Below are 16,638 nucleotides of genomic sequence, written 5' to 3'. Positions count from 1 at the left end.
AGTGGTATGTAGAAGGCAGTGGGTCCTTCATGTTCTTAGCTTTAAGGTAGGAAAAGAGCGTAACTGATGAAGGCACGTGTAGGTGAAGGTGGTTTGTGGTGGACTCAGATCGGTGTCAGAAGGTCTCCTTCAGCCACGCCTGGTGGGTGTTGGAAGAGCTACACAAGGCAGAACATCCTTCTCAGCTCAGCAGAAGGAATGGCATCTGCTCTGAATGGTTACTTGAAGATGATCTCCATATTTTTCTTCCTCTTCGGTAAGCCAACTTTGGGATACAGGTATATCCTTTCAAACCCAATCACTGCAGCTAGTGGCCTCAGTCTCAAAGTGGTGGTGAATCTGCTCAGTTTTTTTTTAGTCTGAACTTTAAAGAGCAATCTCAATGTCAAATCTAACAAAAGTGCTAGGCTTCTGCATCTTGGAATGCAGCTAGAATTAATGCAGTTTGACAATACTTTAACTGCCGTAGCTCAAAGCCATGGGATCCTGGGCGAGACACCAGCACTATTTGGAAGAAAAGGCTAAAGAGCTTGTAAAAATACAAGTCCAAAGCTTCTATAACATTGTGACATGGTAGTTACATGGGTATGAAACCACCACATCACATTAATAAGCGAATACCCTATATACTCGAGTATAAGCCGAGTTTTTCAGCCCTTTTTTAGTACTGAAAAAGCCCCCCTCAGCATATACTCAGGTGGGGGTCCTGGTTGGCTTATATTCAGGTCGGCTTAAACTCAAGTATATATGGTACATTTATTAATTTTCTCTATTATTATTGGTATTATTACATTTATTATTTTACTCTATTAATTGTTATTATTACATTTATTATTTTACTCTATTATTATTGTTACTGTTACATTTATTTTACTCTATTTTTATTATGATTAATACATTTATTATTTCATTCTGATATTATTGTTATTACATTTATTATTTTACTCTATTATTATTAAAAGGATACATAAGCACATTTACAATGAAGAAGATGAGAATCATGATTTAATCAGAGTTGGACAGTCTTATCTTAAATTACAGTTTTATGTAAATATTCAAAAACATGTAACCTACTGATGCCTCAATTAATGTAATTTTATTGGTATCTATTTTTATTTTTGAAATTTACTGCTCTCGGCTTATACTTGAGTCAACGTTTTCCCAGTTTGTTTTGGGTAAAATTAGGTGCCTCGGCTTACATTCAGGTAGTCTTATACTTGAGTATATACGGTAAGTCTTAAGCCACAAAAGACTCATGTGTAGACTCAGGTCCCATCTACACTGCCATATAATCCAGTTACTTATTCCAGGTTATCTGCTTTGAACTGTATTATATTGCAGTGTAGACTCATATAATCCAGATAAAAGCAAATAATCTGGATTCAGAAACTGGATTATATGGCAGTGTAGATCCAGCCTCAATGTATAGCAGTACAATGCTGTTAAACCATATTGTATGGGCCTCAGATTGTGGTTTTGGATGATGTGATTTTAATATTAATGTAATGTTTTTAAATGTTAATATGTGTTGTTTTTAATTAATTCTATTTTAAGCTTATTTGTATGTGTGAGGCATTGAATGCTTCCCTTATGTAAGCCACCTTGAGTCTCCTTCGTGGTGGAGAGAGGCAGGGTGTAAATGGGGTAAATAGATAATAAATAAATACATTGCGTTATATGACAGGGTAGATCCAGCCTATGATGGTTAAAAAGCCTATATATCAAACTAATGGAAGCTCACAGTAATATAGTATTGTTGGCAAAACCCATCCTGCTACTCTGCTAAGGAGGATTGGAGAGAAGCTCAGAGGAAAGAGGGAAACTTGAGTAGGGAGGTACTCTGAGAATTAAAAAAAAATCTAAGTCTTCAACCCTGTGAGTTCTAGTTTTATTATAAAACTGACTGTCTTCTCTGTCTCACTTCTTTTTCCGCACAGGTTTTGCCTTTAGCCAGGTTTTCCAACCCGACCAGCTCCTCTATGTAGAAGGAGACAAGATTGAGATCATCTGCAATCAAAATGCAACTAGCCATGACGCTATGTTCTGGTACAAGCAGACATCCCAGTGGGATGGTGGCCAACTCTCTTACTTGGGAAGCGGTTTTGAAGAGGACTCTCTTCCAGCTGGAGATTTCCTAATAGATGTCGTCAAAAAATCTCGCCTCACCAAGCTGACCAGAGAGGGAGCAAGGCTGAGTGATGCTGGTGTCTATTTCTGCGCTGTGAGGGACACAGTGAAAGGAAACCAGGTGTTGTCAACACAAAAGCCACTGTTAAGTTGGGCTCAGAGGCGTGAATGGTGGATATACACCTGTTGTTCTTATGATCAATGGTGCTTGTCATTATTTTTCTCCTCCTTTTCCATGTGGCAATACAGTCATCTCTCCACATCTGCTGGAGTTAGGACCTCCAGAAGGTGAACCATCCACATACATACACTGTGAACACCTTTCTAGGTATCCTTAGATCCTTCAGTAGGACACTGTGGTCAACTCCCTATATAATAGCTTTGGAGGACATATACATTCCTGGAGAAATGCTGTCACTAGGAATCTTTTGGTTTTCCAACACAACCCTATAGTTAACATCCACTGGAAATTTCACTTTCCAGCTGATTTCCCCATCCCCATGATGCACCATCCATCATACCTAACTGATTGGTGTCCTGCTTTGGTCTGGGAGAAATGAAGCATATACCTTAAATAAATAAATAAATAAATATACACCCAACTTTTCCCCTAGCAGTTAAAATGACGTTTCACTCCAACTTGTGTTTTTCTGATCAAAACACACATTTTTGTGCTGTGTGTTTTGATTTGTGCAACTACATATAGGCTCAATTTGCCATTCGGATTGCAGAGAGATTGCTGAATAGTCTTAACTATATATTCAGAATTTCCAGAGCTTTACCTGCTCTCTTGCGGGAAGAGATCCATGGTGTGTGTGACACCATGAATTACTGCACTATTGATTACAGGATCAGTTACCATGAACCAGGGGGTCTTGGTAATTGTTTAGAATTGGGTCTCCTTTCAGTGGGATAAAGTGGGATAGAAATAAATATCATCATCATCACTGTCATCATCATCATCAAAATTCAAAGGAGGGGCTTGATAACCCATCCTGAAGGACAACTTTAGTCAAACCTTTCCATGCCCTACCATGCTATGGTCTACACCAGGTCTGGAAATGATAAAATTGGACCTTATCACATAGTAAAACACCCTGTCTTTGATGCCCTTTGCATACTGGCTCCTGTGGGTCCTATTATATGACGAATGGTCCATTTTGTGAATAACCCGTAGGAACCCATAGACCAGTGGTTCACAACCATTTTTGACTATAGACCACTCTGACCAGGGACCACTCTCCAACATTAGTACCAAAAGGGTTACAAATCAGTTTTTGATCAACTTTAGATTTTGTTTGGTTATTTGGGGTGCTGATTCAGAAAATTGCATTGGATAGACCACATCAGCTCTAGTTTCTGATACAGAATGTATATCATCCAATAGTCACCATCTGCTCGTCCACAGAAAACTATATTTAATATTCTAGATGTGGTCTATCCAATACAATTTTCTTAATCAACATCCCAAATAACCCCAGGAACAGGCCTAAAAACAAAGATATCAAGAAAAAAATATTTTTTTGGTTGGGCTGTGTTATTATCTGTAGTAGTAACAGTGAGGCCGCAGACCATATTTTAGTTCTTGTGGACCACTGGTGGTCCACAGACCACAGGTTGGGAACTACTGCCATAGACAAAGGATCTGCAGACAGTACCTTTTGTAAGACGGGTGGGAATTGACTCCACTCGTCTTTAATTTCTCCATGTGCGTTAGCGGTGTGGCTTTTGTCATGTGATGATACATTCATCTGTAAGTCATCTTGTGATGTGTCTTTTGGGGTATGTTTTGGGGGTGGTCTTTTTAACCCGCTCAATTCCTCTTCCTCTAATCGGCTGGCGTAGACTTCCAGTGGCAGTCAGAGAAAGACCCCGAGTAAAGCCATAAATATTTTCCGCTTTCCCATGATTGTTTCCTTTTTTTTTTTTTAACTTTGGAGCTGCACAACTTTGTAGGAACAAAAAAGTGTTTTTATGTTACTCCATTGGGACAGAAGCCACAAACTTGTGCAGCTGCACAAGAGCCTCCAAAATAACAATGAAAAGAAAAATAGTGACACAGGGAAGGGGTTCTTAAGCTATTTCAAATCACAACCCCTTTTTAAAAAGTAAATTTGTAAGGGAAGGTAGGGAGACACACACGTGCAGAGGACAGAAGAAAAGGCAGGGAAGCGCAACCCCATTTGGAGTCCCGACCCAGAGCCCTTCCACACAGCCATATAACCCAGAACATCAAGGCAGATAATCCACAACATCTGCTTTGTACTGGATTATCTGAGTTCACACTGCCATATAATCCAGTTCAATGTGGTTTTTATACAGCTGTGTGGAAGGGCCCCAGAATCTCTGATTTAGGGAAAAATCTGACTCAGAGGAAGGAGTCATCCCTCTGTCATGTGATAAGTTAAAGGAGCATTATTTTATTAGATACGGGAAGGTGAGATCCAGGTATGGTAGGGTATCTTATATGTATCAAATTTTCACTGAGTCTTCAAAGGCCATGGATTGCCTACTCAAAAGGCATTTTCCGTGGTGTGAGGGCTAAGGTCCTTTATTGCCTTTAGCGTCTCTGATCATCATCCCAGAAATGCTTGCAATATTCTCAACGGTGGAATGAAGTCCATGTGGCGAGTGGTACTAATGGAGGAAATAGAGTGACCTCTCATTGAACATCAAACCCATTGGTTCTTGCTATGGGAGTCTGATCAATGCAACCTTACACCTGTCCATCACATATCCCTGTTGATTTATCTCTTGTGCTGTAATTGGTCCCAAAGGAACTGCAAAGATGTATTGTTTTGATTTGGCTTTGGCTGAGCTCCAGTTCAGTCAATCTTGAAATTGCATGGTGCATTGAATTCTCACTGTGACACCTGGAAACATCAAAACATCGGTGTTCTTGGAGACCTTGCCTAACAAGACACTCGGGGATTTAAACTGAGAACACTCAAGGGCAATATGATTGCATGATCCCAAAACAATTAGTGGCAAAGGATACAATTAAAGACTCAGTGAAGTTAAGAGCCCAGGGGCTGTGTGACCGTGACTCTAATGAACTCCACAGAGGACCAGAACTGAACCTGGTAATTATTTGCTGCAGCAACAGACAAACTGCAAGTTTGAAGCTGAAGTTAATTACGTTATGGAGTTAATGTCAGTTGAATGAGAAGTCATTTGTTCAGCGACATTCCTGTGTAGCCCTGAAAAGAAAAAGATTGTGATGTTTGGTTTGCAAAAAATAAAAAGAGAGAAAATCATATATCTATTCCCAAATGAAAAAAAAATCAATATAACATAAATGGAACAGTTCATAAAAGGTGCATAATTAACAATGCATCTTATTTATGTCAATTTAGGAATAAAGCAATGTGAGTTCAGATAAAGGTATGTATAGGACAACAATCTAAAACACAGTGGGCAGTTGAGAACTGTTCCAGACTGAGTTTTGATGCCAAGACATGAGACATAGAGTGCATCTGTACTGTAGAATTAATACAGTTTGACCCAACTTTAACTGCCATGGCTCAATGCTATGGGCTCATGGAAGTTGTGGTTTGCTGAAATACCATCACTCTTTAGCAGAGAAGGCGAAACACTTTGTAAAGCTCCCATGATTCCATAGCATTAGGCCAGGCAGTTAAAATGGGATCAAACTGTATTAATTCTACAGTGTAAATGCATCCATAGAGAAGGCTTTGAGTGATGGCATTAAGCGTGATGTACCAACCACTGTTGCTGATAGTTAATCATTCAAGTATCTTAGCTGAAGGGTCTGTCCCCAAATCAAGGTAAAATAAGGGGATTGTTAAAGAATTATGATAAGGAAAATATAATCTGCCCAACTACCCAGGACGTGGTTGCTGTGGAGGGAAGAACGAAGTTAACTACATGAATACTTAACTCTTTGCAAGTGGCAGCAACAGATTCATTAAGTCTTTCAAACTGTAGAAAGCGTCTACAATACTAGTTGAGCTGAAGGTCTGCTCTTTTCTCTTGTTCTGAGCTAGGTCCACCAAAAGTAGAGAAATAGGTACAGGAAATATGTTCCTGAACTTACTGTGGAAACTGGAAAATATAGATAATAGCTAGCTAATTCTACTGAAATGCATGTCTTCTCCCAGAAATTACTATAGAAACATCCTGGGGGAATCTAGAAAATTCATAGAGTACATCTTTAGTTAAATGTGGATAGGTGAAATCACATGTATTGGTCCCATGTGTCTTTATACAAACCGTCATCAATAGCTTCATCATAGTGTAACGACTGAAATAAATGGAAGAGTTCATGACCAATCTGATTCCAAGATGACTTTTGTGTTGTTATTGGAAAGAGCAGAGATGCTAAACGAACATAGTTGAGCCATCGAATAACTACATTTCCCTCCCACAGAACTGACTTCCTTTCTTTGGTGGAATGAATCCAGCTCTGATTGGCCAAGTATAGAGAAGGATGTGAATTATGACTTCGCTGAGGTTTTGATGCACACTTATTTAAACTGTCACTAGCAGCTCCTTGTTTTACATGTCGCTTCTATAGAGTTCAGGCAAATAAAACAATGGAAATATTTCCGTGGACCCGGTGGATTCTGCTGTCAATTTTTTTTGGTGGTATGTATTACATTCCCTTTCTCCTTTTGTAACTTTTAGTCTGCACCCAATGAAGAATGCATTGCATTGCACGGCCCTTCTTTGAACCAATGCTCTAATTTCTAGACCGAAATTGAAAATGTTATTTCTTTAAATGATAACTTAAGCAGCTGAGGGAGAAAAGGAAAGGGCCTGAGGCTGTTAGGAATGGTGGAAGTTGAAGTCCAAAACACCCGGAGGGCCCAAGTTTGCCCATGCCTGGTCTACACTGACCATATAATGCAATTCCAACAAGCGATACCAATTTACTGCTGTTGTTCCAGGACTACAAAGAAATTTGAAAAGGTTGTCCTTTTTCTTTCCTACCTAGAAGTCAGATGTCAGGACAAGGTGCATCAGGAAGAGTGGAAGGTCAGCCAAGTTGGAGAGAATTGTACCATCACCTGCCGTTATGAAACAGCCAATTTTTACAGCTTGCACTGGTACAGGCAATATCTTGGAGAGAAACCTACCTATCTGTTCCAGATAGTGAGTGACAAAGTCAGACAGGAGCCCAACTTCAGTGCTGAGCTGGATAAAAAGAACAGATCGAGCCAATTGCATGTCACCAGCGTTGAGTTTGGAAACGCAGCAACTTACTTCTGTGCTTTGGAGGCACAGTGATGCAGGTGTATTGGCCAGCTGCACAAAAAAATCTTGAACACTGGAGGAGGAAACTGGGCTGAGTTTCAGTTTAAAAGCCTTAACTTTGCATGGAGAGAGTTGCAGGTTCAAGCCTGTCATGGTTTGCAAAGATACTATATGTGTGTTAACTGGAAAATCAAATGCATGAAGCCGATTGGCTGAATTTGCAAGGACCTGGGGAATTGGTTTTGCAACTGTTGCTGTCCTGCTGCTGGAGAACCGGTTTGAACAGGTTTCTCTCTCTCTCTCTGTGAGTCTATTGAGTACTGGCTGAAAAGAAGATGGTTCTATACTCAGAAAGGCCTGACTATTTCTGAGGCCTTGTTTGCTGTTGATCTTCACTGAAGCAAATTTATGGACTAAGAAAGGACTGCTTATGACTGCTGATTTCTGTAAGAAATTAGAGGGACTATTGTAAATACCATTGTTCTGTTGATATCTTGGATTAAGTGAAAGTTCATGTGTTACTTGTTCTGCAATGCTGAGTGGTGCATCATTCTGCAGGGTGACTCTGGGCATATGGGGACACGTAAGAGCTTCCTTTTTTTTTTTTGAAGGCAATAACAGGAGTTTATTAAATCTGGCCTGTCAGATAACAGAACAGCGTAATCGCTCAAAAGAACCAATGTGACACCTAAGAGCTTCCATCTATTATGCACAATCCCCAACAAATCCTTGGTATCTTCAGATTAGAGTTAGGATTATAATTTTCACCTCATTCTAGAAAGCCATATATAACCTGAAAGTCATATTTAGTCTGCATAAAGCAATTTATCAGCAACAGTAGATTTTGGGTCTTAAGCAAATAGAAATATACTACTATTGGAACAATCATTGCTGCAATTTCACTGTGCTAGCACTTTGTTGAAGGGAAATTCTACAAAGGATCTTTCACATAGACTCCTTGCCCTACCCGCACATGCATGCTTGGGTTACCCCCCATATTTTTGTTGCATTTTGTGGCATTATCACGAGTGGTATACATTTTGGGACTTTAGCAAAAAGGAAATTGTCGTACACCAAGGAGTGCTGGAATAACAGCAATATTGAAATAATTGACAGGTTTTCCAATCAACAAAAAGAGAGGACCTGATCAAGATTCAAATACAGTGCAACGACAGGAGAGACATGACGTTGTACATTAAGTTCCATCCACAGGCACTTTTATCCTACTATAATTGCACTCTCTCAACCTCATGTCATAAAGTCTTAGGATAACTTTGGCCTCTAAGACTGGCATCCATTAAAATGGGCATAAGGAAAGCCAGCACAGTGTAGTGATTTGAGTTTTGGCCTAGGACTCTGGAGACCAAGGTTTGAATCCTTGCTTGGCCACGAATTCCCATTGGGTGGCCTTGGGCAAGAAAACCTTTTAATAGGTTTGGCTTAGTGTTACATAAATAAAAATATCTTGAAGGCACATAACAACAACAAAGACATGTTAAGAAATAGCTGAGTGAGTTTAAACCGTGTGTATATGTACAGACTAAAAGAAGATTGCAATATTATGGTTGGAAGAGACCCCAAAGGCTATCCAGTCCAGCACCATTAGGTCATGCAGGAACCCACAGTAAAATAAAGTCCCAACAGATGACCATCTACTAGTCTCTGTTTAAAAACCTAACCTTTGAAAGTAATATGTCCAGAAAAGCAGCCTAGAAATATTTGAATCTAATCAGATCATCTCCCTAAGTTCATCTGAACTCAAACTATCACACACCAGTCTTGTGAGCATCCACACGGGGGCAGTGCTCCTGCTTCATGTGACAACATGATAAGGTTGAGTAGAGAGAGGCGCATAGCTTTTCTCTTTCTACTCTGAGCTGCAGGAGTGAGAAAGATCAGTATTAGCTGATGAGAATGGAGGGCAGTTGGAAGATTTCCCTGCTGGTTGTGTTGTCTGCTGCTCAATTGCACTGTAAGCTAAACCTTTTACTACCCGCCTTTCTCTTTCTTCTCTACTTTATCTTCTCTACCTTATCCTCACAACAACCTTGGGTAGTAGGCCAGGCTGGGAGAATGAAACTGGTTCATAGTCACCCAGTGAACGGACAGCCACACCTGGATCTCCTCTCAAATCTTAGTGTAGAATTAATGTAGCTTGATACCACTTTAATTGCCATGGTCCAATGTTATGGAATCCTGGGAGTTGTAGTTTTATATAGTCTTTTACCATATCTGCCAAAGAGTACTGGTACCTCAGCAAACTGTAACTTCCATCATTCCATAGCATTTACTATTATGGTTAAAGTGATGCCATATGGCAGTAATGCTATAGTGTAAATGCATCCTGATTACATCACTAAATACTACACCTGACTTGCTCTTACCATTTCTAAAACAAAAGTTGTCAAAGCACAGTCTAGTGTCACTTGTGACCTTTGTTGTATGTTAAATGAAAGCAATCTGCTTTCTGTTTAGAGCATGTGTTTAGCATTTAACAACTTATGGCTCTAAATATATCTGATTTTGTCTGATTTGGAAGCAAAACATGGATGGATTTGGTTCAACCTTGAAAACCATGGAATTTCCATGTTTTCAAGTCAGGTTAAGAAAGAATCCTTTCTGAAACCATGGAGAGCTCCTAACTGTTAAAGATCACTGGACTAGAGAGACCAAAGGTCTGATTTCTAATTTTCGGTATCTTTGGTTATTTCACTTGCATTTTCCAATGGTAATGTCTTATAATGGCAAACAGGTTCTGATGTTAAGTCCTCAGCATTTGTTTTATTCCGTGTCCAGTTCTCTGTCCCAGGAAAACTCTTTTTGAGGAGCAGCTATTGCTTAAGATAGTAGTACTTTTAGATGACCCATGATCCGAAAACAACCCATTAACCGCACATCCCTCTTTTTCTGGCTTCTCTCCTTGGACAGTGATGCATGGACAGGTGCGACTGGAACAAACTCCTGCAACCAAGGAGATGCATGAAGGGCAGAACGCCACTCTGACCTGCTCCATCTCCATAGGCAGCTTGCAGTGGTATAAGCAGTCTCCTGGACAAGAGCCCATTTTCCTGATGTTTGTCCATGGCAGCCAGAAAAAGGATGAAACCAAACACTTCATCAGCGAGTATGATTTCAAGGAAAGACGGGGCTACTTGCACATTGTTGATGCTCAGCTGGACCATGGAGCCAACTACTTCTGCGTATGGATGCACAGTGAGGCAGGAGGGCAGGAAATCAGTCTTAAAGCTGAACAACATGCAAGAAACCACAAAGCGCTCTTCCTCCATGGTGACAGGCATGCAGAGAGGTGGATGATGATGATGATGTATTTAGATAGTGCCATCACTGTACACTTTACAAAAAAGAATAATCAGTTGCCTGCCTTCTGGCTTACAATCTATTTTGTCGAAGGCTTTCATGGCTGGGTTGCTGTGAGTTTTCTGGGCTGTAATGCCATGTTCTGTATGGCATTCTCTCCTGATATTTTGCCCACAGATGAAAGGGCCTTTCATTTGCTTCTGGGCCTGGGCATGTTGGAAATTGAATTACCAAATTATTGGAACCATCCACAAGGACCATCCAGTTCAACCTCTTGCCATGCAGGACACTATATGAAAACCACTCCCCAACAAGGTTTCTTTCAATATTCCTTAATCAGGAACATTCCCTTTTCATGCAAATTCTGTGTCCAGAAAACGTAACGATTAGGGTATCTGTAAATCAAAATTGACCTGAAGGCACCTAATAACGACAGCATTCTTGCTTGTCTTCACTGTCGGGTACTGGAGCCTATAGACTTTTCTGCATAAAAGAGAAGATGTTATTATAATGAATGAACATCCTTGTTGTTTGTGCCTTCGTTGATTCTGAACAACACTGTCATGTATGTCAAAGAGGCTTGTCATTGCTAAGGCAGAGAGATTTGCCCAAGGTCACCCAAAGTATTTGGACTGGTCCCGGAGGCAACCACATACCCCTGTCTGAACCTTGTGCAATGCAGTTTCATTGTCCACATGTGCCAAAATATTATTGGTCCAACTGGATCGTCATCTCGCCTGCCATGTCACTGTTGCTGCTTCCAGGAGGTTACTTCTCCTGGGCATCATAGGCTCTCCGATCTGACATCAGAAGAGGCATCTGCACAACCAGGAAAAAGAAAGGGACCAATCTCCCCACCTTCTTCCTTCCCTTGCAGATGTTTCTGTTGATATCAGAATGGGGTGCCTGTGATGGTCAGGAGCTCACATGGAGCTCTGTGGCCGGCTGGGAGCAGCAACAACACAGGCATGACTATTCCCCTGTTGTGTGCGCAGGAAAAGGGTAATGGTCAACATCCTATCTGGCCAGAGGATCAATTTGAACTGGACTTGGTTCCACTACCCATTTTACCCCGAAGTCAAGGGGCATAACTGGTTTAATCCTGGGATACTCAACAGTAATACTGGAACCTCTTGAGGAAAGCCAGCATTTATTCCAGGTTTTCTCGCTTATATCAACCCGTCCAGAGCCAGTGTGTGGATTTGCAGTATTCTAGGATTCTGTCCACACTTCAATCAGAGCATTGTTGCTCTGAGTTAAAAGAAGGATCCTTTGTGTTTGTCTTTTTGATGCTCTATATAGCACTTGCAAAATTGGGAGACTCCATTATTACCAGTTTTGATCTCTCATGGGAAGGCTTTTATCCATGGATTCCTTTATTATCCTAGACATCCTTTGAGATTCTATAATTTTATGAAGTGACTTTCTGGATACAGCATCCTTTTCATTTACTGAACGATATCTGCTTGTTTCCACTCGATGGCACTAAAGAGCTCCCCCACCCCCCACGTCCTGAGGGCAGCTGTCATTCACTATTTGAGCTCATACAACTTTACAGCTTTTGAGGAAGATACCCAGATAGATCTCAATTCTTCTACTTTGCAGCTGAGAGGGAGCAACATTTGTGAAAATTGTGCTGAGTCCTGGCGCATTTCAGAACCACTTCTTTGGAGGCATTCACCCCAACTTGAATATTTTGCGTCTGAAAAGGATGGTTTCAGCAACATGGCTACCACACTGGAAGCATTTCTTTGGACTGCTCTTGTTATGTAAGTGATGGGCTCAATTTACAGATTTCTTAGCCATTAGAAATAATAGGTAAACAGCCTCCCTGCCCAAATTTTCCTTCCTGCTTCCACATTGATTAAGTAGTTGGAGGAGTTTATTCACTAAGCCTCATCCCTAAATCTGTAGGACCTGAGCAGGGCTGCGGAAGATGGGGTGAGCTGGAATTTATTCTGAGTTTAGACTTGGATCCCATTTCCAAGAAATCTCATTATGTACATGCAAGTATTCCAAAATCCCACCAAATTCTGAAATTTCAAAATATGTCCAGTCCAATGCATTTTGGATAGGGAATACTCTACGGTACTGTCTGTACTGTACTGTACTGACACCACCAAGGCTAGTAACAGAAAGAACTAACAGTAATTATTTTAAAAATTAAATTCTCTGCCACATAAGTGACCACATTTAGCTACACTTATTGATTGTTATCAATCAAAGTTAAGGCTACTGAAGAGGAAAGGATGCCCAAATTACTCATACCAAATTGTTATATTAATAAACAGAGGGGAAAGTAAAACGAGTTGGGGAATTTTATTGCTGAAGAGGGCAAATCATTGGATGACAGGAAAAAAGAAGAAAATAATGAACAAGTTGAAAAAGAAGTGAAACACACAGGGTGGAAAATGAAAGAATCGGATTTAAAGCAAAACAAGTTACAATTGTGTTGGTTTATTCTAGGTACAGAGCTCAATGCAGATATTTCTCAGCCTCCGGAAGTTGTTGTTTCTGCGGGAAAGACAGCTCAGATCCCATGTAATCATGGAATCTCCACATACAATTCCCTCTACTGGTACATGCAAAAGCAGGATGTAGCTCCGGACTACATCATCTCAGGTTACTCTGCACCTGTGAGGAATGGTCGATTCAACATGACTATTGACAAAGGGAATACATCAACAGAGCTCTCCATTGGAGAAGTGGAGATAGCTGATGCTGGGGTCTACTACTGTGCTGTGATACACACAGTGGTAGGAAATGGGAGGGTACCTGAACAGAAACTTGCTGGGGAAATGGCTTGATGCCTGTTCTCTTGTCATTTCCCGAGGTCTTAGACCTAAGGTGTGTCTACACTGTACAATTAATGCTGCTTGATAGCACTTTAACTGCTCTGGCTTAATGTTATGAAATCCTGGGAGTTGTCGCTTGGGGTGAGGCACTGATACCCTTGAGCAGAGAAGGCTAAACAGTAAATATCTTGTAAAATTTCAGCTCCTATGATTCTTCTAGAATTCCTATCCACCTCAGACATTGTAACCACCTTGAAAGTAGTAAGTTGCAGGAGACTGGTCTTCTTTTATTTATTTATTTATTTATTTATTTATTTATTTACAGTATTTATATTCCGCCCTTCTCACCCCGAAGGGGACTCAGGGTGGATCACATTATTTACATATAGGGCAAACATTCAATGCCCATAAACACATCAAACCGAGACAGAGACAGACAGTCAGACGCAGAGGCAATTTAACCTTCTCCTGAGGGGATGTTCGATTCTGGCCACAGGGGGGAGCAGCTGCTTCATCATCCACTCTGATGGCACTTCCTCACTTCCTCATTCCAATGTTGTAAATTAGTTAAACTTGCCTCCCCACTTTTATAAATGGTACCTTATTTCCTACTTGATAGATGCAACTATCTTTCGGGTTGCTAGGTCAGCAACAAGCAGAGGCTATATTTTATTTTTAATTGATGGGTGCTCACCCTGCCACAGGCTGGCCTCGAACTCATGACCTCATGGTCAGAGTGATTTATTGCAGCAGCTGCTTACCAGCCTGTGCCACAGCCCAGCCCCTCTTCTCCAAGACAGATGGGTAGTCTTTGTCTAGCCAGAGGCCTTTTTAAATGCAAGTGTAAATTAAGAATGCTGTATGAAACAGACACAGACAAGCACAATTATTTATTAAGCACATTTAGATGGTTTCTGACTTAACAAATGTATATAGCAATGGACAAAGAGTAAACCCAAAAATATAGTGTTATTATGGTGCAATCCAGACCAATACTGGCTGCATTTCACCAATCCTATCCATCCCACATTCACTTCTAGATACATCATGGCCAATCTGAAACATTATGTTGCAGTTTTGGCCCAGGATGTAGTTTTGCAGTCCCCATCTTATTTTTAAAAAGAGGTCAAGTGTTGTTCTGAGAAGCACCAAAGGCAAGAGAAAAGGGGTTCAAGGCTGCACGTTAGCCCCAGGGTTATGCGTTGTTGAGACAGTTCTACCCATGTTGTGACCCAGGTACGAATATGTCAAACCTTGCTTTCTACCTCTGCTTTATTCGTCAAGGAAACCTTGGTGGCTGACCATAATATCCTTTGGTCTACCTCCTTTCACATGATGCATTACTTACTGAGAGAAAGGAGAGAAGAAACTACGTACCAGGAAGAACTAGCCAGCTGCCTTTCAGAGTATTATGTAGAGCAGATTGTGCTGAACAAACATCTAGAAGCTGATCAGAACCAAATTCTTTCCAGCCTTCTCCTTTGAGAACCAAAAGAAAATGCCTCTGTTTTGGACTTTAATTCTGGTAATCATATCATTGAGTAAGTGATTTCCTCCCTTACCTTGAAATCTTTACTGTTGTCTTCTAAACTGCATATTGAATCTGTGGTGTGCCCACATAGCCATGTCTGTAATGGAGACTGATGGAGTTGTAAATCTATTGTGTATTTTAGAATAAGCTTAGATATACGGAAGATGTTTTTCTTGGCTTCTAAACTGAGACATGCCGAGGCTCAAGATTTCCCTTCGCTCTTGTAGAATACAAAGGGAGGTCATCTACTCAGGTTAGGACTACTGTCCTTTTGAGCATTAACTTACATCTTCTAGAATTGGTCTCCAAGACTGGGGAGAAGAACATCAATGAATGATGAATCCACATCTGTTTTGAGTCTGAACTTTAACTGAATTGCCCAAGGCATTGAATCCAAGCTGTGTTAAATCTAAAGCTCAGAGTAAGCCCCAGAGTGGATTCACTATCCCAGAATTCAAGAAATCTATAGAGCTATGCATGACTAAATGGGGATCCAATTCCATCTATTCATGTTGCAGAATAATAGATTTGAGTTGAACGTTAGGAAAAACTCTAAACTCTGAGTTAGATGCTAGAGCCCATTGGAGGAAGAGGTGGGCAGAGCTTGAAGAAGTTGCTTTTTAGGACTTAGCTGTCAGAACCTCCAAGTCAGCATGGTTACGGACCATACTGACCAAGGAATTTGGGGAGTTGTAGTCCAAAGTAGGAACTTCTCAAACTCCATGCTAGAAGTCTTCTTCAAGAAGACTTAGAAAGTCATCCATTGGAAAAGGTCAATTTATGGGTTTTCTGGATGGTGGAGAACTAGATGACCAACAACTTCCCCATCAATTCAGCTACCCATTCACTGGCACTATTGTTTCCTCCACAGAAGAGACCAACGGACAAACCGTTAACCAGACGGAAGGGACAATGGTGATTACTGAAGGAGACCAAATCTCTCTCGATTGTACCTATGAATCCTCCTATTTAACATATCCATTCTGGTACATTCAAAATCCTGGACAAGCTCCTAGGCTCTTTCTGAAGGATTTTTGGAAAGATTCTGAGAGAAATCTCCAAGGCTTCAATGCTTCCCATGATAAAAACAAGAAATCCGTGAACATGAAGAAATCTGCAAGCCAGCTGAGTGACTCCGCTATCTATTTTTGTGCTGTGGCAGGCACATTGAGGCTGGCTTGAAGAGAAGCCAATCAAAAACATAGAACTCAGCAAACACATGTAGACAATAGTGCTTCACAGTGCAATCTCACCCAGAAATAAATCCAGATGTGTTCAGAATTGTTTATTAATTTAAAGCCTTTCTTGATCACTTCCCAAATCTCCCAAGGTTCATGTCTATTCTATTGGGATAGAGGAATTGAAGCACCCCCAGAAGTGGCATTGAAGAAGTAGAAGAGGACCTAAATATCCTAAAGCAGTTTTTCTCAAACCCTGCTCTTCCAGGTATTTTGGACTTCAGCTCCCATGATTCCTAAAAGCTGGTAAGCTGGTTGGGATTTCTGGGAGCTGAAGTCCAAAACAACTGGAGGATGAGAGTTTGAGAAACACAGCTCTAAAAGCCTGTTCTCAGAAGTTAATCAGGATCAGCTCTGCTTAGTACTTGGATGGGAGACTGCTGATGCATACCAAGTACTGTAGGCTGTATTT

General features: G+C 40.7%; 1 protein-coding gene and 1 gene segment (V, D, J or C); both read left to right on the top strand.

Annotated features, from left to right (window-relative positions):
• Positions 1-134: 134 nt before the first annotated feature.
• LOC103280663 (T cell receptor alpha variable 16-like) lies at positions 135-3,949 on the top strand. The segment is given in 2 exon segments: positions 135-256; positions 1,938-3,949. Coding segments are annotated over 2 exon segments (540 nt in total).
• A 6,096-nt stretch (positions 3,950-10,045) lies between these two features.
• Positions 10,046-11,422, top strand: LOC103280672 (uncharacterized). Its single transcript, XM_062958049.1, has one exon. The coding sequence runs from the start codon at positions 10,275-10,277 to the stop codon at positions 11,043-11,045; it is 771 nt and encodes a 256-aa protein (XP_062814119.1). The 5' UTR covers positions 10,046-10,274; the 3' UTR covers positions 11,046-11,422.
• The last annotated feature ends 5,216 nt before the right edge of the window (positions 11,423-16,638 follow it).

The sequence above is a fragment of the Anolis carolinensis genome, chromosome 6, assembly GCF_035594765.1.
Source record: "Anolis carolinensis isolate JA03-04 chromosome 6, rAnoCar3.1.pri, whole genome shotgun sequence".
Taxonomy (NCBI): Eukaryota; Metazoa; Chordata; class Lepidosauria; order Squamata; family Dactyloidae; genus Anolis; species Anolis carolinensis.
The sequence above is the reverse complement of the archived record's forward strand: the minus strand, read 5'-3'. Positions and strand labels throughout refer to the sequence as shown.